This window comes from Dasypus novemcinctus, chromosome 9 (genome assembly GCF_030445035.2).
Source record: "Dasypus novemcinctus isolate mDasNov1 chromosome 9, mDasNov1.1.hap2, whole genome shotgun sequence".
Taxonomy (NCBI): domain Eukaryota; kingdom Metazoa; phylum Chordata; class Mammalia; order Cingulata; family Dasypodidae; genus Dasypus; species Dasypus novemcinctus.
In genome coordinates this window covers 102175736-102200817 of record NC_080681.1, presented here as the reverse complement: position 1 = coordinate 102200817, position 25082 = coordinate 102175736, and the positions used below count along the sequence as shown (strand labels likewise).

Sequence of the window (25082 nt, the reverse complement as noted above, 5' to 3'; positions counted from 1 at the left end):
ACAATCAGTGGTATTTGGTATAATCACATAGTTGTACATTCATAACTTCAATCATTATTAGAGCATTTTCATTATTTCAATAATAATAATAAACAAAAAAGACAAACAAGAAAATCCTTTACCTCTCAATCTATGTTTCCCCTGCTGTACAAAGCTGGCTTTTGACAAACCTACTAAGACCATGTTACTGGGACAAAACAATCTCTTCAACAAATGGTGTTGGGAGAACTGGATATCCATAACCAAAAGAATGAAAGAGGATCCCTTTCTCACTCCCTGTACAAGAATCAACTTGAAATGGATCAAAGACCTAAATATACAAACCAGGACCATAAAACTACTAGAAGAAAATGTAGGGAAACATTTTCAAGTATGTGGTAGGTGGTAGTGTCTTGGACTTTACACCCAAAGCACAACAAAAGAAAAAAATAGATAAATGGAACTCCTCAAAATTAAACTTTTGCACCTCACAGGACTTTGTTAAAAGGGTGAAAAGGCAGCTAACTCAATGGGAGAAAATATTTGGAAATCATAGATGCTATTAGGGTTTAATATCCATGATATATAAAGAGATATTTACAAGTCAACAATAAAAAGACTAACAACCCAATTAAAAATTGGCAAAGACTTGAATAGACATTTGTCCAAAGAAGAAATACAAATGGCAAAAAAAAGAAAAAAAGAAAAAATGTTTAATATCACTATTAAAGAAAGAAATGCAAATCAAAACCACACCAAGATATCATTTCACACCTATTAGAATGGCCACTATTAAAAAGTCAGAAAACTACAAGTGTTGGGAGGATGTGGAAAGATAGGAATGCTTAGTCACTGTTGGTGGGAATGTAGAATGGTACCGTCACTGTGTGGGACTGTTTGGCAGTTCCTAAGGAAACTGAAATAGATTTGTCATGTGACCCAGCCAATACCACTACTAGGTATGTACCCAGAAGAAGTGAGAGCAGTGACACGAACAGACATCTGTAAAGTAATGTTCAGAGTGGCATTACTCACAATTGCCAAAAGATGGAAACCACCCAGGTACCCATCAACTGATGAATGAACAAACAAATTGTGGTGTATATACATGACGGAATATTAGGCAACTTAAGAAGAAATGAAGTCATGAAGCATATGACAACATGGATGAACCTGGAGGACATTTTGTTGAGTGAAGTAAGGCAGACACAACAGGGCAAATACTGTATGATAGTACTCTTATGAACTAAATATCTTGCGTAAACTCATGGAGATAGTAACTAGAATATAGATCACCAGAAAATAGAATGAAATTAGGGAATGGAAAGCTGAGGGTTAATCTGTGTAGAACTGGTAAAAATGTTGTTTATAAATCTTTGGAAATGAATAGAAATCGTGAAAGCACATCATAGTGTTTGTAACTAGCAGTGTTAATGTACAGGTATGCCAGTAGCTCAAAAGGAAAGTCTAAAGTCATGTATATTACTAGAAGGAAAGCTAAAAAAAAGTAATAAGAGAATGTACAGCATAGTGAATCTCATGTGAAATGTGAGTATAGGCAAAATTGCATATATAAGACTGTTTTTCTTTAAAATTGAACAAATCTTGTTAATATCAGCAAAAATACAATTGAAGCAAAATATGGACAGTAGTGTATAGTAATACACTAATAATCTTCCATTAAGGGTACAAAAAAAAAGGAAATATACAAAGTGAAAGAAACTAGACAAAAGGTACTACGTACTGTTTGACTCCATTTATACACAATATAAATACAAATAAATTAGAAAGATGGAAACAGAATAGCAGCTATGTATGGCAGGGGAAGCAAAGAGAGATTGACAGGTGGTTATTAAAGGGTAGAGCTTTTTTGTTTGTCTGTTTTTTGTTTATTATTATTATTGTTGAAATAATGAAAATGATGTAATGATTGAAGTGATGAATTCACAACTATGTGATTATACCAAATACCACTGATTGTAAACTTTGGTTGGATTAGATGCGTTATTAATAGATACCAACAAAATTGGTATAAATGATTAAATAAAATTTAATCAATAAAATTGATTAAAAAATGATATTCTCTGATAGGATCAATGTGATCAGTCAGTAATTTAACTGCCTACAGAACAAAACCTAGCACTCTTTAAAGTAAGATAACATAATCCAGAGCCTCTATGACATATCTGTGATGTATCTGATATAATGAAAACATACAGAAATGTGAATCAGCTGAAGATAGTAAGTGATAAGAGAAAACAGAAGCAGAACCAGAATGTATCCAAATATTGGAGTTAATAGACCAGGATAACAGAGTAACTGTGATTGGTATGTTAAAGAGAACTTTAAGAAAGAAAGGTCAATAGAAAATATCCAAAATAAAGCAGAGAAGGAACAAAGAAGGGAAAACAATGGAACAGAATATGAGAGACAGGTCGGACATGACCAAAAGATATAACCTATGTGTAACTTGAGTTCTAAGAGAGGTGAGAGAGGGAACAGAGCAGAAGCATTATTTGAAGAAATAATGGCTGAGAATTTGATAAAAATATCATCCCATAGATCGAAGAAACTCAGCAAAACCCAAGCAGGATAAATTCAAAGAAGACTATAGATGGAAAAATCATAGGCACATTACTGAAAATCAGAGATAAAAGTTGCCAGAGTAAAGATATATTATCTTCAAAGGAGAAATAATATTTACAGGTGATATTACAATGGACACTATGAAGCCAGAAGGTAATGGAATGACTCTTTAAAGAGCTAAAAGAAAAGGAACTGCAAACCTAGAATTTTATACCCAGTGAAGTCAAAGGAAAGTTGTTCTCAGACAAAAGAAAGCTGAAAGAGCTCATCACTGAAAGAACTGTACTATAGATACAAAATACTAAGTGGAGCTCTTTAGGGTGAAGGAAAATGACCTCAAATGGAATTGCAGATGTATAAAGCTATGGGAAAAAATAAAAAATACCAAAAGGTGGGTGACATCACCAGGATGGCAGACTGAGATGATCCAGGGCTCTATCCCCACACAGAAGCTTTAAGTAACAAGCAAGAAGTGGCAGAAACATCTTTCTCAAAGCTCTGGGAAACAGTTAAAGGGTTGTAGTAATAGGGATACCGCCAAACCAAGAAAAAATCCACTTAAAATAATGGACAAATCTTGTACTATGTTGCTGGCCCACCACCCACCTCCTCACTGGCTCGGCATAGAGTTGGCCCATGCTCCTTGTGTGAGTCCCTGTTATCAGTTCTAGAGGAAGCAGAGTAACCACTGTGCACCTATTAGGGGGCATATATGTCTGTGCCAATTTGTGTGGTGGTAGCCTGAAAGACTGAACCAGGATGCTCATCACAGGCTCACTGTCCCAGAACTTAGCTGGTATGTAAAGGCAGCTCTTAGATCTCTCCTATACAATCCTGTATGAGAACAGTCAAATCGCAGCTACCTGGGGCAAAGGACTGCTGGCTGTGGAACATAGAGTGTTATACCTGAGACTGTAAGGAAACTTTGTTTCCTAGGGGAGAAGGGACATTCAGATCCATGTAAACAAGGAAATTCTTAAATTCATGCATGTATGCCTAGGATAAGACTCATGTTCAGAAAAGACCAGGGAGGACCCTATGCTTTCATCTTTAGCTGTTCTCTAAACTCATTTTTAGGAGAGCTAGACTCTAGAAACTGAATGAAAATGAAAATGCAACATATCAAAAACTTACAGGATATAGTAAAGGTAATACTGAGAGGGAAATTTACAGCTCTAACTGCTTACATTAAAAAGGAAAAAAGCTCTCTTATCAGTGACCTAACCTTATACCCAGAGGAACTAGGATAAAAAGAACAAATTAAAACTAAAGTCAAGAACCAGGAAGGAAGGAGGGCCCAACAGTGGGCTCTTGATACTAATGGCTACACTTTTGAGCTTATGCACCTGCAATAAGAACAAGGCCTAGAGTAGCATTGTGCCTGGGGGTTTCCTCCTGACAGCCTTCATGTTACTCAAATGTGGCCACTCTCACAGCCAAACTCAGCGTGTAGATGTGATGCATTCCCCCCAGCGTGGGACACGACACCCGGGGATGAGCCTCCCTGGCACCGAGGGATCACTACCACATACCAGCTGAAGAAGCAACTAGAAAATGACCTTGAATTAAAGATTCAATGCGGAACAGCAGAATATACCTGTCTACATATAATAACATGACTTCAGGAAGCGGTTTGACCTAATGTAAGGGGGAAATGGAAAGGAGAAATGAGATTATAAGGCTGTGAGTCTCTAAAAAAGAGTCTGGAGGTTGTCAGAAGGAATACCCCTATGTACAACTGAACAGAGTCTAAGAGACAGATAAGGTAGATACAACCCCAGGTATTGGTTCTTTTGAGGGATAAAGAGACCCACGGGTTCTATGGTCATGGCAGAAGGGGTTCACTGCCATGACAGATGGCCCTTCTTTGGAGCTGGTGTTTCTGCATGATGGAAATGGACTCAGAGGGGATCTCTTTTCACAAGACTTGCATGCTACTTTATTGGAATTGTAGTTGGTGCTGGGTTTAAGATATATGTAGGGGATTTGAATCTCTGGACTGATAATATGACACCCAGGCCCAGAGCCTCAACAGACTTCAGCTCCTACACTTTGACTTATTGGACTTACTCCACTCAGCTAACATGGAGTTGAAGAAGGTCAACCACCACAACATGGAGCCTAGAGTGTCTACAACTAGAAGCGGGAAGAGTGCATCCAGTACCCATGTGCAATCTAAGCCCTCACTTGACATAGGTGTGCAATGGACACAACCAATCCAATGTCCACAGAGAAAATGTGGAATGGGTGTGGGAACGGTAGCCATGGGGGCTGCTGGGTGTGGGGAACGGGAGGAAGAGATGAGATGTGGAGGCGTTTTCGGGACGTGGAGTTGTCCTGGATAGTGCTTCACGGACAATTACGGGACACTGTAGATCCCCCCAGGGCCCACTGGATGGAACGTGAGAGAGTCTGGGCTATGATGTGGACCATTGACTATGGGGTGCAGTGATGCTCAGAGATGAACTTACCAGGTGCAATGGATGTATCACGATGATGGGAGAGAGTGTTGCTGTGGGGGGAGTGGGGGGCGGGGGTGGTGGGGTTGAATGGGACCTCATATATTTTTTTTAATGTAATTTAAAAAAATAATAATAAATAAATATTAAAAAAAAAAGGTGGAAAAAATAAAAATAAAAAAAAAATAAAACTAAAGTGAATAAAAGGAAGAATATAATAAAGATTAGAGCAGAGATAGGGGAAGAGGACTTGGCCCAATGGATAGGGTGTCCGCCTTCCACATGGGAGGTCCACGGTTCAAACCCCGGGCCTCCTTGACCCGTGTGGAGCTGGCCCATGCGCAGTGCTGATGCGCACAAGGAGTGCTGTGCCATGCAGGGGTGTCCCCTGCGTAGGGGAGTTCTATGCACAAGGAGTACGCCCTGTAAGGAGAGCCGCCCAGTGTGAAAGGAAGTGCAGCCAGCCCAAGAATGGCGCCACACACACAGAGAGCTGACACAACAAGATGATGCAACAAAAAGAGACACAGATTCCCAGTGTTGCTGATAAGGATAGACGCGGTCACAGAAGAACATACAGCGAATGGACACAGAGAGCAGACAACTGGGTGGGGGAAGGGGAGAGAAATAAATAAAAAATCTTAAAAAAAAAGAGCAGAGATAAATGAGCTAGTGAATAGAAAAACAAGAGAAACAATGAAAGTTGGTTCTTTGAAAAGATCTATAAAAAACATACCTTTAGCTAGACTGACAAAGAAAAAAAAGAGAAAGGATGGAAATAACTAAAATCAGAAGTGAAAGGGGGAGGAATTCCTACCAACCTTACAGAAATAAAGAGTATTATAAGATGAATCTATGGAGAACTAGTATGCCAAGAAATTAGATAACCTAGATGAAAAGGACATACAAATTACATAAACTGACTCAAAAAGAAATAGAGGGGAGTGGATGTAGCTCAAATGGTTGAGTGCCTGCTTCCCATGTATGAGGACCTGGGTTCAATGCCTGGTACCTCCTAAAAAAAAACCCAAAAAAAAAACAAAAGTAAACAAATGAACGAAAGAAACAGAAAATCTCAACAGACCAATAATAAGTAAAGAAACTGAATCAGTAATTAAAAATCTCTCCAAAAGAACTGGATGGCCATATGCAAAAGAATAAAGGTGGCCCCATCACTCATACCATATATAAAAATGAACTAAAAATGAATCAAAGATCTAAATACAAGAAGAACTATAAAACTCTTTAAAAAGAATAGGGAAACCTCTTAAGGGTCTTCTGTTAGGCAATGGTTTCTTAGACTTTATACCAAAAGTATAAGCAACAAAAGAAAAATACAGATAAATTGGACATCATCAAAATAAAAAAACTTTTGTGCTCAAAAGACCTAATCAAGAAGTAAAAAAACCTACAGAATGGGAGGAAATATTTGGAAACCATATATCTGATAAGGTTTTAGTAACCAGAATACATAAAGAAACCCTTGTCACTCAACAACAAAAAAGATAAACAGCCCAAATAAAAAATGGGAAAAAACTTGAACAGACATTTCTCCAAAGAAGATATACAAATTCTAAATGAGATTAATCCTTCTCAATTGTATGAGTGGAAATGGAAATGGTTGAGATGGGAAATGTTATGTTGTATATATATTTCCTCAATTAAAAAAATAAAATAAAAATGAGACTAAAGAGACAACCATTAAACACAATACATGATCCTTGGATAGCGTCTAACAATGGAGGAGAAAATACCCAAAAAGGCATTATTGGGACATATGAAAAAATTGGCATATAGACTGTTACCTTTACATCAATGTCAAATTTCTTGAACTTGTTAACTGTAAACTGGTTACATCAATGAATATCTTTGTTCTAGGAAATATATGTAGAAGTATTAGGTGTTCAAGGAGCATGAAGTATACAACATGTTCATAAACATCTAGAAATAGAGATATAGACAGATAGATAAATGGGGAAAGATGGACAGGTGGATGGATGAATGGATATTTAGAATTATACAGTAAATGTGGCAAAATATTAACAGTTGGTGGATCTAGGTATCTGGTTGGGGGATATGTTGGGTTTCTCTAAATGCGTTTTGTATTATTTTGTAACTGTCCTATAAGCTTGAAATAATTTCCAAATAAAAAGCTAAACCAAATTTAAAAAGATATTGAAAGGGTAAACAGGGATAAATATATAAGAAGTATTTAAAAATAATTACAAAAATGTGTTTTGGGATTTACGATATTTACAAAAGTGAAATATATGACAACAATAGCACAAAAGGGCAGGAAGGAGTTAAATATAGAGTAGAATGATTTAAAGATTCTTGCATTGTTTGGTAAGTGGTAAAAAAACTAACTTGAACTGTAATAAATGTCAAGGACGCATGTTGTAAACTCTAGGGCAGGGGTGGGGAAACCTGTTCTGTACAGTGCCAGATAGTAAATATTTTAGGCTTTATGAGCCACATATGGTCCCTGTTGCTTATTCTTTAGTTTTTTTATAACCCTTTGGAAACATAAAAACCATTCTTAGCTCATGAGTCATATGAAAACAGGCTATGGGCTGAATTTCCTTGACTCCTGCTAGAATAATTAAAGAAGGGTAAGTAAAAAGTTAACAGGAATAAAAAGGAATAATTAATACTTGATTAATCAAAAAAATTTACATTGTGAACATATCCCCATTCATTAAATATATCCCAAACCCATTATTTTAACACTGTTTAATATTGCATTGTAAGGAGTTACAATGTATTTAACCAATCCTTTGCCACTGGATATAAGCTTATTTTCATATTTTTGGAGTAACTGAGAATGTGTTATCTACTCTTGTACATAACTCTATGTGCACTTTTTAAAAATTATTTACTGGGAAGCGGATGTGGCTAAATTGATAGAGCGTCCACCCACCATATGGAGAGTCCAGGGTTTGACACCCAGGGACTCCTGACCAGGGTAGTAAGCTGGCCCACGCGCAGTGCTGCTGTGCCCAAGGAGTGCCTTGCCATGCAGGGGCGCCCCTGCGTAGAGGTGCCCCACGTGTAAGGAGTGCGCCCCACAAGGAGAGCTGCCTCACGTGGAAAAAAGCTCAGCCCACCCAGGAGCGGTGCCACACACACGGAGAGCTGATGCAGCAAGATGATGCCACAAAAAAGACACAGTTTTCTGGTGCCGCCTGACAATGCAAGCGGACACAGAAGAACACACAGTGAATGGACATAGCAAGCAGACAACAGAGGGGAAGGGAACAGAAATAAATAAATCTTTAAAAGAATAAAAAATAAAAAAATAAAAATTTTTACTTACCCTAAATTTCTAGAAGTAGAATTATTAGGTCAAAGGGTATGAACATTTTAAGGTTGTTAAATTATCCGCCAGCAATTTAACATTACCACTAACTGCCTTCTCCATATCCTTGCCAATAAGAAAATTCTGAAAGTTTTCAAAACTACCACCTACTTCTTTTTTTTTTAAAAGATTTATTTTATTTATTTCTCTCCCCTTCCACCGTTGTCTGCTCTCTGTGTCTATTCGCTATGTGTTCTTCTGTGTCTGCTTGTATTATCAGGTGGCACCGGGAAACTGCATCTCTTTTTTGTTGTGTCATCTTGCTGCATCAGCTCTCTGTGTGTGCAGTGCCACTCCTGGGCGGGCTGCACTTTTTTCACGCGGGGTGGCTCTCCTTGCGGAGTACACGTCTTGCGCATGGGGCTCCCCTATGCGGGGGTGCCCCTGCGTGGCACAGCACTCCTTGGGCACGGCAGTACTGTGCATGGGCCAGCTCACCATACAAGTCAGGAGACCCTGGGTATAGAACCCTGGACCCACTCCATATGGTAGGCGGATGCTCTATCTACATATGCTTCCCCCACCTACTTCTTAAGAGCCCTTTTCAACTTATTCTAGTTCTTTCCCAGAAAAGAACTATTATCGGTTTGTGCTGATTTCTTATTAAACCTCATATCCCAGAGATGAACAGTTTGCATATGATCCAGGGCAATTCAGACCGAATGCTATGGAAAGGAGCAATAGTTATAAGTGGTAGTTCCTCTCCCTGGAAACTGAGCTACTAGGAAAGAAGAAAATCCAACAGGTCCTGAGGCAGCTTCCTGGTGGCAGCCAGATGTGGTAGCAAGAGCTTGGGCTTTGAAGTCAGACAGATCTGGGTACTAATTCCTCAACAGTCACACAGTATAGCTTTGGACAACTTTTTTACTCTTTCCAGCCTCAGTTTTCTCAACTATAAAACAGAGAAAATAATACCTACCATACAGTATGGCTATGATTAGTGGGTCTGGCACTTTCTAGTTCAATAAACTTAAGCTGCACACCTCTGAGGTTCCAATGAAATAAGATAGGAAAAAGGGCACTAACCTTTTCTGCAAATGTGAAAATCTTTCTCTGATCAACACCTCCAAACTGGGCATCTACTTTCAAATACTCTTCATCCAAGGCCTACGGAAAGAAAAACATCAGCATAAATTCCTACTGTATTTCTTCAACATGGGTCTGAGAAACAAGGAACTTTTAACAGTCACTACATTTTTCAGAAGGTAGAGCCAGGAAGCAAATGGCATTCAGCATCCCTATTGGCCTCAAGAGAGCTGCAAAAACATTTGCTGAGTGCCTGCAGCAAACAGTATCCCATGCAGAAGTTGTGGTGGAAGTAAACAAGAGGAACAGCCTTTGCTCTCAGGAAGTACACAATCCAGTGGGGACTAGAGGGTAGAAGGAGAAAGACAAACCACAGGGATATTCAAGGTATACCACTGAATAAGACAGCCTATGGCAAATGCCAAAAAAGTGGTTTAGAAAAGTAAGTGGTGTAAGAGTTCAGAAAAAAAGGCAAGACTGAACTAGTGAAGAACACTACGTGCTGGGCCTTGTGCCAGTTCTGTGGATGCAGAGATGAATCAGACCCAAACTGTGCCTTCAAGAAGCCTGATTATCCAGATGGGGAGAGACATATAAACAGATAATTGAAATACAGTGCGATAAGGGCTAAACTATAAGGACCAGTGCTAACAATGGAAGAAATGATTATCTAGTCAGATGGGTGTTGGGGGGGGTGCTTCCTAGAATCAGTTCGTGGTTCTGAACAACATATAGCTGTTTTCACGAAGCATAGGAAACAGAATGTGAGAAAGTAGAGACGTGTAAAGTGTTTAGGGAGCTAAGAGTGACCTGATCTGCACAAAAACAAACTTCAAGCAAATGGGAAGTGGTGAGTGAAGGAAGGGGTTATAAGAGTAGCTAAGGACCTGAATATCACGCCAGGGTCCTAGCTTTAGCCTGGCCAGTGAATGGTTTTAAGGAGGGGAGAAAAGAGGACCAGTACTGTAGAACGATCACAGGCCTGTGGGTTAGAGATAGGGAAAACTATTGTAAGGCTGGTGTGAGAGTCCAGGTGAGAGATGATGAGGAAGCAAGGCAGTGGGGGAACCAAGGCAGAGCAAGAATGAATTAAGGGGTAGAATTAGTAAGACTTGGTGCCTGATTAGATGGGGGTAAGAGGAAGAAGCAGGGGGAGACGAAGAGAAAGGTGAGCAGGCAGGAAGAATCTAGAACAGCACTGTCTAAAACAACTTTCTGCAATGATGAACATATTCTGTATCTGTGTTGTTGTTCAGTATGTTAGCCACTAGTGAGCCCTTGAAATGGAGTCAGTATGACTGAAGAACTGAATTTTTAAAAATTTTTAATTAATTTTAGTAGCCACATATTATGACTAGGGGCTACCATACTGGACAGTACAGATCTAGAATGTCTCTAAGTTTAATCTTGGAAAGATCACCTTTGAGGTAACGAGAAAACTTTATTTTCTTATAAACTTAAATTCTTAGTATTATTACTAAATTCTTATTATTACGTAACTGTCATTTTTATTACTAAGGTAATCCATGCTAGTCATAATGTATCAAACATTACAGAGGTATACAAAGAAAAAGTTAAGTATATCCAAATTCTTATGCTACTTCCTGAGGTGACCAGTATTAACGCCTTAGTTAGTATTTGTCCATCTTTTTCCTTGCTCCTACAAATATATACACGTATATGAAATACGATGTGTTTGCTTTGTTTAATGGAAAATAGGATCATGTCTGATATTTATTATTTTCTTCAACCAAGGGATTGTGGTTAACCTAAAGAAGATGTGTGAGATGAGCAATGTCTGAAGGACAGACAGGGAGAGAGGATGTACAAGGGAAGAAGTGAAAGAGCAACACAGTAAGGGGCAGCGGGGGGAGGACAGTGAGAAAGAAGACGACCGACAGCATGGTGAAGGAATTGCATCAGCTTAGCTGGAGCTGAGATGGAGCCTTGTACCCAGGAGATGGAAACAGAGCGGAAAAGGTAATAGGGGCCCCTCCATTCCTGTTAAGTACCTGCAATCCAGGGTAGAGCAGACCGCTCAGCAAAGGATGCTCCACCTGCTTTACCACCTCTGCTCCAGCTTTCTTGGAATCATGCTGGGTGACCACAGAGGAGAGTCTGTACACATCTAGTGTGTACTCTCTGAAGAGGAAATGAAGAGGGGACAGCTGTAAGACTAGGCCTAGGCCTCAGTTTCTCAGGGCAGTCCTAAAACACATTAAAGTTGCTTTTGTCTGGTAAAAGTTGCCACGTGGACATATACTTTCTTTTTCTAGGGCTATATTGTACAACTCCCAATTTACTCCTCCAATCCTAGAACCTTCAAAGGGAACACTGCCAGGTGGCTTCTAAAATGTGAGCCTTTCCCTCAAAATGTCACATTGTTTTTGTTTTTCCTTTAAAAAGATGGCTTGGATTAATCTTCACTCCGGAAAATTTTCAGCTATTATTTCCTCAGATACCACTTTTCTGCCATTCTCCTCCATTCTCTTCTGCTGGAATGCCTAGTAGATAAATGTCAGCCTTTCTCAATCTATCTACCATGTCTTTTTTTTTTTTAACCTCAATACATGCAAGGAATAATGAGGATATTCTAGTTTAAAATAAAGGACCTAAGAATTTTTCTGAAGTTCCTGAGTGCCCCTCCTCAATTCTATCCCATATCTTCTGCCTTCAGAGTAATGACTATCCAACATTTTGCATTTCTTTAAAATTTTATGTTATGTTTATATCTCTAAACAATATGTTTTAAAAATTCTTGTTTGTGTATCCTGGTATTCATATGCAAGTTTCTCAATATATACCTAGGAGTAAAATTTCTGGATCATAGAGAATTTACATTTTGAACTTTACTAGAGAATGCTAAACTATTTTGCAAAGTGATTTTTATCAATTTTATTACTTAACATTGTCACTTTTGCCAATCTGGTGAGTGTGGAACAGTTTCTGTGATTTTAATATACATTTCTTTAATAATAACCATGGAAGTTGAATATGTTATTGTTCATTTTTTTTCCCTCAGTGAAATGTCTTTTTCTACCAGACTGACTCACTGTTAAAACAAAAAAACAAAAGGAAAAAACTAATTTTTTAATTTTTAAAATGTAATACTGGATATTAATTAACCCTTTGTCACTTAAATGTGTGATAAATATCTTCTCTGAATTGTGGCTCTTTTTACTTTATTCTACTTTTGATGAGGCAAGGTCTTAATTTTAATGTTACTGAGTTCACCAATCTTTTCCTTGTGATTTGTGCTTTGAGAGTCTTGTTTAATTTTCTTCATCCTGGGATGATAAAGGCAGTTTCATAAACTCTTTTTTTTTTAAAAGATTTATTTTATTTATTTCTCTCACCTTACCCCTCCCCCCACCGCTGTTGTCTGCTTTCTTGGGTCCATTCGCTGTGTTTTCTTCTGTGTCCACTTGCATTCTTATCAGGAGGCACCAGAAATCTGTGTCTCTTTCTGTTGCATTGTCTTTTTTCTTTTTTAAAGATTTATATTTTATTTATTTATCTACCGTCCCCCCCTACCCCCCATTGTCTGCTCTTTGTGTCCATTCGCTGTGTTCTTCTGTCTCTGCTTACATTCTTGTCAGCGGCAACAGGAATCTGTGTCTCTTTTTGCTGCACCATCTTGCCACATCAGCTCTCCATGTGTGCTGCACCACTCCTGCACAGGCTGTGCTTTTTTTTTTTTTTCACGTGCAGCGGTTCTCTATGCAAGGTGCGCTCCTTGCGTGTGGGGCTCCCCTACACGGGGGATAGCCCTGTGTGGCATGGCACTCCTTGCACACGTCAGCACTGCGCGTGGGCCAGCTCACCACATGGGTCAGGAGGCCTTGGGTTTGAACTGTGGACCTCCTATATGGTAGGCAGATGCTCTATCAGTTGAGCCAAATCCGCTTTCCTGTTGCATCATCTTGCTGTGTCAGCTCTCCATGTGTGTGGAGCCACTCCTGGGTGGAATGCGTTTTTCACGTGGGGCAGTTCTCCTTGTGGGGCGCACTCCTTGTGCATGGAGCACCCCTATACGGGCGACAGCCCTGTGTGGCATGGCACTCCTTGTGCGCAGCAGCACTGCACGTGGGCCAGCTCACCACATGGGTCAGGAGGCCCTGGGGATCAAACCCTGGACCCTCCATATGGTAGATGGATGCTCCATCAGTTGATAGAGCTTCCCAAGTTTCCATATATTTATGTCTTTAACATCTGTTGATAGTTTTCTAATTTTATCCATAAAGATCTTGTACATCTTTCATTATTACTTGAAGGATGAATATTTTCCATTGTATGGCTCGTCTGTATTTTTTCTTTATCATACTGACCTCATCAGGTTCTGGAATAATCTTTTTGCTGTTTCTGTGATAATTTAGGATTGAATTATTTGTGCCTTTGGTGGAGCTCACCAAGACTGTCTGGGGCTACTAAGCATTTTTGTGGGAAGGAAGATTTTTAAACTATTGATTTAATTCTTTCAGTAGTTATAGAAATATATGTTTTCTATTTTTTCCTAATCAGTTTTTATTTTATTTTATTTTATTTTTTTAGGGTAGGCAAGGAAGTAAAGAGTCTATTAAGAAACAAGAGTGGGAGGAGTGGGGTGAGGGGAGGTAGGGGCTATATGGGGACCTCATATTTTTTGAATGTAACATTAAAAAAAATAAAGACAAAAAAGAAAAAAAGAAACAAGAAAATGAGAAAAGCACATGGCCTGAGGCATGAACTGTGTGTGTGCTGCAGAGATGTGCCCCTAATCAGTTTGATGAATTATATTTTTTCAATTAATCACAGCTTTCAAAATTGTTGGCATAAAGCTGTTCACAATGACCTTTTATAATTCTTATACTCTCTGCAGTACCTGTACCTGTGCCCCTTTTTTCCATTTCTAAATGATTTATTTGTGCTTTCTCTTTTTTCTTGAATGATCTTTTAAGAGGTTTGTCAATTTTATTAGTCTTGTCAAAGAGCCAACTTTTGGCTTTGTGACTCCTCTCTATTGTATGTTATATTAATTTCTGCTTTCCTCTTATTGTATTATTTTGAGGCTCTTTTGCTAACTTCAGCATGAATGTTTAGTTCATTAATTTTCAGCTTTCTTCTTTTCTAGGACAAGCACTTATATCCAGTATTTATAGCTGTTTTCAGCAGGAAAGGCAGGCCAGAGTACCAATTTGCCAGACTACTGGAAAACAAATATTCTTATCCACATCTCAACCACATTCTCATTTTTGTTTCATCTCTCCAGGCTGCATTCTAGGTGAATTTCTTAGTACTATGCTTTAAATTTCTAATTTTCTTTTTAAATGTGTGCAGTTTAGAGTTGATAACATCTACTGAAGTTTTTTTTTTTTTTACTTTAAGGACTGAAATTTTCATTTCCAAGGTTTCTTTTTTTAAAGGTTTCTTTTGTTTATCCCTTCCCCCTTGTTGTTTTTTTTTTTTAAATTTATTTCTTCCCCTTCCCCCCAGTTGTCTGCTCTCTGTGTCCATTCACTATGTGTTCTTCTGTGACCGCTTCTATCCTTATCAGTGGCACCAGGAATCTGTGTTTCTTTTTGTTGTGTCATCTTGTTGTATCAGCTCTCCATGTGTACGGCGCCATTCATGGGCAGGCTGCACTTTCTTTCACGCTGGGCAGGTCTCCTTATGGGCGCACTCCTTGTGCATGGGGCTCCCCTACGCAGGCGACACCCCTGCATGACAGGGTCCTCCTTGAGCGCATCAGCACTGTGCATGGGCCAGCTCCACACGGGTCAAGGAGGCCCAGGGTTTGAACCGTGGACCTCCCATGTGGTAGGCGGATGCCCTATCCACTGGGCAAAGTGTGCTTCCCTTCCCCCTTGTTGTTTGCAGTCACCTTGTGCTCTCTGTGTCTGCTCATCTTCTCTTTGGGAGGCACTGGGAACTGAACCCAAGACCTCCCATGTGGTAGGCAGAAGTCTAATCAGGGAAGTGGACTTGGCCCAGTGGTTAGGGCGTTTGTCTACCACATGGGAGGTCTGTGGTTCAAACCCTGGGCCTCCTTGACTCGTGTGGAGCTGGCCCATGCGCAGTGCTGATGGGCGCAAGGGGTGCCATGCCACGCAGGGGTGTCTCCTGTGTAGGGGAGCCCATGCGCAAGGAGTGTGCCCGGAAAGGAAAGCCGCCCAGTGCAAAAGAAAGTTCAGCCTGCCCAGGAATGGCGCCGCACACACGGAGAACTGACACAGCAAGATGATGCAACAAAAAGAGATACAGATTCCCATGCCGCTGACAACAACAGAAGCGGACAAAGAACATGCAGCAAAATGGACACAGAGAACAGACAACGGGGGGGGGGGGCAGAGAAATAAATACATCTTAAAAAAAAAAAAAGTCTAATTACTTGAGCCACATCTGCTTCCCATTTCCAGGAATTTTAGTAATTCTTTTTCATTTCTACATGTTCATGTTTCATTTCTACCTTTTTTTGTTCCATAATTTCTTTCCCTTTTTAAAAAATGGATGTTATTCCTTGGTATTTTAGAGCTTATGCCTTTTTTTCTGGTAATATCAAGGACACAGCACCTCATAAATGGTGAACAGCTTGGCTGAATCCTTGGTTTGCACATACTCCAGTCTCCATAGGCCTAAGGCTTGATAAAAAGTGTTATTGCTTGGGAAGGAGATGTGGCTCAAGCGATTGGGCTTCCACCTACTACATGGGAGGTCCCAGGTTCAGTTCCCAGTGCCTCCTGGAGAAGGCGAGCTGGTGCAATGGGCAGGTGTGGTGAGCTGATGCAACAAGATGATGCAACAAAGAGACACAAAGAGGAAAGGACAATGAGAGGCAGAACAAACCAGGGAGCTGAGATGGCTCAAGCGATTGAGCACCTCTCTCCCCCATGGGAGGTCCCAGGTTCAGTTCCTGGTGTCTCCCAAAGAGAAGATGAGCAGACACAGAGAGCACACAACGAATGGACAGAGATCAGACAGTGACCTTGAACAACAAGGGGATGGGGAGAATAAATAAATAAAATAAATCTTTAAATGCATTTAAAAAAAAGAGTTATTGCTTAATAAGTACCGAGTTTTTGTTATGGATGATTAAAAAGTTCTGAAAATAGTGGTGATGTTTACACAACATCAAGGATGTTAATGCAACTGAACAGCACAATTAAAAATGGTTAAAATGGACCCTGCCCTGTTTAAGATGGCAGAGGAGTGAGATGCTTCAGGGTTCTTCCCATTCTCCTCGCCCCGCCCCCACCCCAGAAACTTGAACAACTAACAAAAATTGGTAGAAAAATATTCCAGCAAACAGTTAAACGACCGCAGTGACAGGGTAAGCTCTGATTCAAGAAAAAGACTATTAAAAGCAGTAGGAAGAAAGCAATACGACAAAAGGAAAAAAAAAGAAAGCAGTAGGATCTTCTGGCACTCTGGCTGTTCCCTCCCCTCCCTTTACCAGCTCAGCCACAGCCAGCCAGCATGCCCAGTGTGGATCCCTGGTCCTGGTTCTGGAGGGAGCAGAGTAACTCTCAAGCACATACTGGGAGTATGAAGGTCTGGCCTAATCTGTCTGGTGGTAGCCTGAGGGACTCGTTACAGAACTTGTCCGGTGTGTAGAAGGTAGCTCATGGAACTCTCCTACAGAACTCTCCTACAGAACACTGTTGGATAGAAGTAAAGTCATGCTGTCTGGACAAGGGATTATTGGCTGTCAGATATATAGTGTAGTGCCTGGTACCCAAGGAAACTGTTTCTGAGGGAAGGAGGGACATTCAGAATCATGTAAATGGGAGAACTCCTAGGTCCACATGTGCATGCCCAAGATAAGATGCATGAGCAGAAAGGATTAGGGATGCTCCTACACCTCAGTCTAAATTCTAGGAATAACACATTAAAATATCAAAATATCCTGGTACCAACAAAAGGTCACAAAACATACAAAGAAACAGAAAGTAATGGCACAGGCAAAGGATATTTAAGCATTAGAAACCATCGATGAGGGACACTAGACCTGGGATACACCAGAATAAGACTTTAAAAAAAAGCCCTAAATATGCTCAAAAGGCTAAAGGAAAATATGGACAAAGAACTAAAGAAAATCAGGAAAACAACAGATGAACACAACAGAGAGAAGGAAATTACTGAAAAGGAACCAAACAGAGCTGAAGACCATAGTAACAGAAATAAAAAATTCCCTGGAGCATATTGGAACTGGCAGAAGAAAGGATCAGTGAATCTGAAGATAAGACAATTGAAATTATCTAGTCTGAGGAGCAGAAAAAGAATGAAAAAAAGTGAACAGAGCCTGAGGAACCTGTGGGACACCATGAAGTGTACAATTAAATGCATTGTGGGAGGCCCAGAAGGAAAAGAGAGAGAGAAAGGGGCAGAGAATATTGAAAGAAATAATGGATAACTTCCCAAATTCAACAAAAGACATGAATCTACACATCCACGATGTTTAGAAAACTCCAAACAAATAGACTCATGCCACAGCATATTATAATCAAATTGTCAAATGCCAAAGATTGAGAGAAAATTCTGAAAGCTGCAAGAGAGAGACAATGTGTCACATAAAAGGGATCATCAATAAGATTAAATTCTAATTTCTCATTGGAAATTATGGGGGGAAGAAGGCAAGTGGTATGACATACTTAAAGTGCTGAAAGCAAAAACTTGCCAGCCAAGAATTTTATATTTGGCAAAATTTTCTTTCAAAAATGAGGGTGAAATTAAGACATTCCCTGATAAATAAAAGCTGAGAGAGTTTGTCATCACTAAAGAGAGTTCTACAGGTTGAAAGGGAAGGACAATAGACAATAGAAGAAAAAAATAAAAAAATAAAGATCTCCAGTGAGGAGAATGGCATGGGTAAAAAAACGCCAGTACTATGGTATTTTTGGTTTGCAATGCCACTGTTTCCCACTGATCTAAAAGGCAAATGCATAAAATGTAATGGTAAATCAGTGGTTTTGGACTCATAATGTATAAACACGTAAAGGAGGGGGATGGAGGAGTATAGGAACACAGCTTATATATGCTATTTTTTAAATTATTATCCTATTCGCTACTGAAGTTAAGTTGCGTCAAAGCAAACAAGATATATATTTTTATCGATTAAAAAAAGCTATAATCTTGTTATAGATTTAGAATGTTAAACTTTAGTCCCATGATAATTACAAAGGAAGTATCAGAGAATATGCAAACTCATAGAGACAGAATTATTAGAGTACACATTACCAGAGGCAGGGGGTAGTGGGAATGAAGAGTTAATGCATAATGGATGTAGGATTTCTGTTTGGAGAGGTGGGAAGGTTTGAGTAATAGAAGGTGGTAAGAGTACTGTAATATTGTGAATATGATTAATTCCATTAATGGTATGCTTGGGAGTGGTTGAGATGGGAAAGTTTTTGTTGTCTCTAGAAAGAAAGAAAAAGGGAAGTGGATATGGCTCAAACAGTTGGGTGCCTGCCTACCACATGGGGGGGGGTGTCCTGGGTTCAGTTCTTGGTGCCTCCTAAAGAAGATGAGCAATACAGCAAGCTAATGTGATAGGCTAGCGCAGGGAGCTGACTCAACAAGGAGACACAATGAGGATACACAATGAGAGACACAAAAGCAGGGAGCAGAGATGGCTCAAGCAATTGGGTGCCTCCACATGGGAGGTCCCAGGTTTGGTTCCTGGTGCCTCCTAAAAAAAAAAAAAAAGAGGAGCAGACACAGAGAGTACAAAACCACAAAACAAACAGACATGGTGAGCGCCAACAACAGGGGAGGAGAAATAAATAAATAAATCTTTAGAAAGAAACAGAAAGGAAGAAAAGGGGGGGGGGGAAAACAACTAAAGAGACAATTAAATGAAATAGATGATTAAGGAGGAGAAAAGACTCAAAGGGACAGCGTAGCAGTTTGATATAGTTATGAATTCCAAAACTAGATTTTGGATTATGATTGTAAACTGGTCTGTACCGAGGTGTGATTAAATTATGATTAGGGCTTTGATTGGTCCACACCAGTAGGGTGTTGAGTCCCCACCTACCAAAGACATGGCAAAGGACAGAGTTGGAGATTTTTTGATGTTGCAGTCTGATGCTGGAGTCTTGAGCTGGAGCCCCAGGAAGTAAGCACACAGGGGAGAATGGTTGTGAGCAAAGAGAAGCAAGTCCTGGGAAGAAAGGAACCCTGAGCCTGGAGAAGCAAGCCCTGGGAAGGGAGGAACTCTGAGCCTGGAGAGAAGCAAGACCTGGGACAAGAGGAACCTAGGAAGTCTGAACCCTGGCAGACATCCACAGTCATCTTGCTCCAACACATGGAAGTACTTTGGTGAGAGAAGTATTTATGCTTTATGTCCTGGTATCTGTAAGCTCCTACCCCAAATAAATACCCTTTATGAAAGTCAACAGACTTCTGGTATTCTACATCAGCACCCCTTTGGCTGACTAATACAGACAGTATTGGAACATATGAAAAACTCGAATAGGGGCTGTAAACTTTAAATCAATTTGAAATTTCTTCAACTTGATAACTATACTTAAAAAGATGGTTACATAAGTGTTGTTTTTAGGAACTGTGCATGGCAGTATTAAATGTTCAAGGAGCATGATGTATACAACCACAGTCAAGTGTTCAGAAAATGGATTGATAGACAGACTAACAGACCAGGAGACAGATGAAAAGATAGAAAGATGGAGAAAAAAATAGGAGGGGGAGGGGGAGGGAGAGAGAGAGAAAGAGAGAAAAGAATGTGGCAAAATGTTAAAATCAGTGGATATGGGTATCTGAGGGGCATGTTGGAGTTCTTTGTATGGGTTTATATTATTTTTGTAACTGTCCTGTAAGTTTGAAAGTATTTCAAAATAAAGAATTTTTTAAAAATTAAGAAAATGTTTAAAATGGTAAAATGTATGTTATGTTTATTTTATTACAATTTTTAAAAAATTCTCAAAGATCCAGGTAGTTGGGCAATAATGCCCCACTCCCTAACTCCCTAACAATTTTCTTGAGATAGTGAGGGGATGGGAAAGGGGAAAAGCCTTACTTTGTATGCCCAGGCTCCAAGCAGTAAGCCTGATTTGCCCCATCTGTCCACTTTTAGACTAGAGTCCAGCAGACTGATAACTTCTGCCCAACTTACCAATTTGTATTTCAATTGTGTTTCTCTTAAAAGAAAGATGTTCATCTTATTGTTTTTTTTAGGAGGTATGGGAGATTAAACCTAAGAACTCATACATGGGAAACAGGTGCTCAACCAACTGAGCTATACCTGCTCCCTATCTTGTTTTTGAACCTGGTTTCTTACTTTTATATTTTTATCTATCATTGTTATGTGTTTGGAGCAGAGGGAGTGTATCAAAGTGTGCATTTAGAAAGCCAAGGTCTTTTTGTTTGTTTCTTTGTTTTTAGGAGGTACCAGGGATCAAACCTAGGACTGCAAATGGGAAGCAGGTGCTCAACCACTTGAGCTACATCCGCTTCTAAGCCACGTTCTTTTTTTCCCTTCCCCTCCCCCTCCCCCTCCCCCACCCTGCTATTTTTGCTGTCTGTATCCATTTACTGTGTGATCTTCTGTATCTATTTCTCTTTTTATCTTCTCTTGTCATCTTTCTCCTCTAGGCTTCACCGGGATTCGATCCTAGGGCCCTCTGATGTGGAGAGAGGTTCCCTGTCAATTGTGCCACTTCAGTTCCTGGTCTGCTGCGCTTCACCTTGACTTGTCTCTCTTTTGATGCTCATCATCTTGCTGCGTGACTCACTTGTGTGGGTGCAGGCGTGGGCACTCACATAGGCACTGGCTCACTGTGCAGGCACGCTTTTTTTTCTTCTTCTTTTTCACCAGGAGGTCCCAGGGATTGAACCCAGGTCCCCCCATATGGTAGGCAGAAGCTCTATCACTTCAGGCACATCTGCTTCCCTAACTTCACTTTTGTATATAGAGAAAGATGTAGTGACTTTGAAGAAGATGGCTTTATTTATTTATCCGATCTTCTCATTCCATCTTAACAAATTCTGTTAAGTTCTAGGAAAAGAAAGATCTTTCTTGTTTTATTCACTACTAAACTCCAGGGCCTAGAACAATGTCAATAAATACTTTCATGCCTTACCTTCTTCAGGTCTCTGTCTAATGTCATCTTATCAGGAAGGACTTCCCTAATTACCTTATTTAAATAGAAACCCCACACTTCCCTGAGAATCTTTTTTCCCTCAGCTGCCCTACTTTATTTTTCTTTGTAGCACCTATCACCATCTGATATGCTATGTATATTAATATGTTTACTTGTTTACCATTTGTACTCTCAGGTAAACCCCATGAGTATAGGTACTTTTGTTTTACTTTACTTTTGCATAACCAGTACCTAGAACAGTGCCGAGCATATAATAGGTATACATAAATACCTGTAGATTAAATGTAAAAATGAAAGAAACTTCAGGTACTCTACCAAGGCTGTAGAAGCAAGAGACCTGGGTTCACTTTCTGGCTCTTCTACTTAACTAGCTGTACGAATTTGGGGAAGTGAAATCTGACTATTTTCTTATTAGTGAAATATCAGTGAACAATTTTCCTTGAAAAGTTGCTTTGAGGGTTGAAATGTAAAATGGCCTAGTACAGTAATTGATGCATGGCATATAGTTATAAAGGCTTATTTGAAAGGTTTTAAAAAATTTTAAATGTGGAAATTAAGAAGCAGCAGGGGGAATTAGGAAATAGGAAAGTGAAAAATTAGGATACAAAATTATATCTGTGGTAACATTAAAAACATGAATAAAATTGACAAAAATAGGAAGCAATGAAGGTTGTTGGGGCAGGTGGGAATTAGGCGAAATATTTTTCTTTCATATTTCTTTTAACGTTATTTACTGAGGCTGGAAGGAAAAGGGGAGGCTAAGTTGGTTATCGTCATTCTCCCATATGCTGTGAACTCTGCAAGGCCAAGGATTTTGCCAAGATTACATTTATATCTCGAGTAAATAGAATAATACCTAGGTATTTATTAGTCAGTACATTGTTGAATGATGAAATAAAGGACAAAGGGTATAAAGATTTTAATGGTCCTTAATAGGTAGAGCCAAACAGCTTCTAATTCAAATTTAAAGAGTATCTGACCTCCATAGGCATGTAATTAGCTAGAAGCGTCAGATCCATGAGGAGGGTGGAACACTTACTTGCTGAGCTGGTAATCAGTGCCTTTGACAAACTTGAGCTTCTCCAAGGGCACACCAATGCTTTCTAGCATGGCCTTGATCACATTCTCATAGTAGCTGGTTCTGAGTTCTAGAAGTTCCCATGGGGCTTTCATGTTATCCAGATATGCATGAAGATCCGCAAACAGAATTGTTACCTGGATATAAGGGACCATCAAAATGTGAATGTGCCCTGAACCAAGCTCTGCCCAAAGCCTACACCTGGATCTTTCAGTTATATAAAATAATAAATCCCTCTTTTGCTTAAAAAACAAAAGTGTGAATTTGTCCAAGTAACCTCCTCCCCACTGTCAAGCCACTCTTCTGGCTATCCCTAAGGGCAATGGCTTGGCTTATACCTTTCGTTCTTACCTCACATCCTGCCTTCAGGAAGTCTGCGATTTTAGACATGGGAACAAAGTAGGCCACATGTGGCTTGCCTGTGGTTGCTGTTCCCCAGTAAATTTTAAGTTCCCGCTCCTTTAGTATCTCTTTCAGCTTCTCTTCTCCCAGAACCTCCTGTTGTGGAAAGAGAAAAGCAGTTTAATGTTGTGTCCCACCTTTCTCAGTGGTGGGGATGAGTCCCTTACCCTGTGACAAGAAAGACAAAGACCTGTATCACCTGGGATCCAGGCTAACAGCCAGCAGGGAGGCCCAGCCATGCTCTCAAAGCTGACTGAGAGCCAACCCAATTTGGTACTGCAACTAGCACCACTCCAGTGAAATGATGGTGATGATGGGGGTGTGGGGAGCTGTCCCTAACCACATCTTCCTCTCTAGCTACCTCTAACTCATTCTCATTCGTTTCATAGTCAAACTTCTTGAAATAGTTGTTTCTTATTTTGGTCACCATTTCCTTATTTCCCATCTAATCTGAATTTCATAGCCCCATCACAGCACTGAAAATGCTCTCCCTCAGACCACAGGTGACCTCCATGTTGCTAAATTCAATGAATACTTTCTAGCTTTCACTCCCTCCATGAAACACTCTCTTCTTTTGGTCTCCTTTATTTCCATGTCTTGCTCTTCCTCTTACTTCTCTGCCTGCTGGACCTCATATTTCTTTGCAGCTGCTCCTTGTCATTAAATATCAGCAATCCTTGGGGATCTAATCTCTTCTTTCTCTACCTTTTCCCAAAGTAACCCCATTCAGTTCCTTCAGTTACTGCTTATGAACTAGTAACTCCCAAATCTCTTGCCACACCTATATATAGAACAGTTGCTTGTTATTAACCCAGTTAATTAAAACAGCATATTCAAATTTAAACTCATGTTCTCCCCTCCCTATCTCATTCTCCAACCATCTTTTTCATTTATAGTTTCACTAATTCAGTAAATATTACTATCATCCACTGACCTGCTTAAGCTATTCCAAAATAGCTCCTAAATCCTCCTACTTCTATCCACCTCCACGCCACCACTCTAGTGCAGGCCACCATCAGATCCCACCAAGATAACTCCTAGGTCTCCTAGGTCTCCCATTTTACTCTTGCTCCCTCCAATCCATGCTGCAAAAGATAATCAGAGAGACCTTCGAATCCCAAAATGTGATTAACTTATACCCCTGTATAAGACCTTAAATGAAGCAAAATGACAGCAGAGGAAGTTCTACATATTGCTTCCTCTACCAATAACAATCAATGGACTGGAAAAAGAGATTGGAATTAACTAGTTTGCAAGTCTGGAACCTGACTGGACTTTATTTATTTTTTAAAGATTTATTATTTTTATTTATTTATTTCTCTACCCACCCCCCAGCTGTCTGCTTTCTGTGTCCATTCGCTGTGTGTTCTGTGACTCTGTCTATCCTTATCAGCAGCACCGGGGATCTGTGTTTCTTTTTGTTGTGTCATCTTGCTGCGTCAGCTCTCCGTGTGTGCAATGCCATTCTTGGGCAGGCTGCACTTTCTTTCGTGCTGGGCGGCTCTCCTATGGGGCGAACTCCTTGTGTGTGGGGCTCCTCTAGGCAGAGGACATCCCTACATGGCACAGCACTCCTTGCATGCATCAGCCCTGCGTGTGGGCCAGCTCCACATGGGTCAAGGAGGCCCAAGGTTTGAACCAAGGACCTCCCAAATGGTAGGCAGACGCCCTATCCATTGGGCAAGTCCACTTCCCTGATTGGACTTTAAAGATAACCATGGGAATGCTGGAAGAAGTGAGAGGCGGCCAAGCTTTCAAGCCTTCATAGGTAAGTGCATACATAAGCCAGTGAGCATTCTTCATCCCTCTCCTCTATGGTGGCTGCTGCAGAAATGGCAGCCTGCATTCCAGGAATGACCAGTTGGATCTAGGATGGGCAGAGGAAACCTTGTCTTCCTAAAGTTAGTGTTGTAAGTCTGTCTAGTGAATCCCTGAGGGACAAGGGAAGACACTAGCCTCTGTTTAGGCCTTCTTGAAGGAAGCAGCTTCCACCTTCCCACAGGCACCTATTGGGAAACTTAAAGAGTCAGTATGAGAGTTTCGGGAAGATGGCATCAGAGTAGGCAGATGGTGCTCAACACTCAGAAAAACAACAGAGA

General features: G+C 40.1%; 1 protein-coding gene across 2 annotated transcripts in view; it reads right to left on the bottom strand.

Annotated features, from left to right (window-relative positions):
* Positions 1 to 25082, bottom strand: part of YARS1 (tyrosyl-tRNA synthetase 1) — a 50809-nt gene that overhangs the window by 20383 nt on the left and 5344 nt on the right. For both annotated transcript variants that reach the window (XM_058303962.2, XM_004471366.5), the window contains exons 2-5: positions 22933 to 23079; positions 22543 to 22718; positions 11421 to 11550; positions 9409 to 9489 (exon numbers count right to left, since the gene is read on the bottom strand). In XM_058303962.2, coding sequence (XP_058159945.1) covers positions 9409 to 9489; positions 11421 to 11550; positions 22543 to 22718; positions 22933 to 22971 — 426 coding nt within the window. In that variant the 5' untranslated portion in view covers positions 22972 to 23079. The remainder of the gene's footprint in view (positions 1 to 9408; positions 9490 to 11420; positions 11551 to 22542; positions 22719 to 22932; positions 23080 to 25082) is intronic.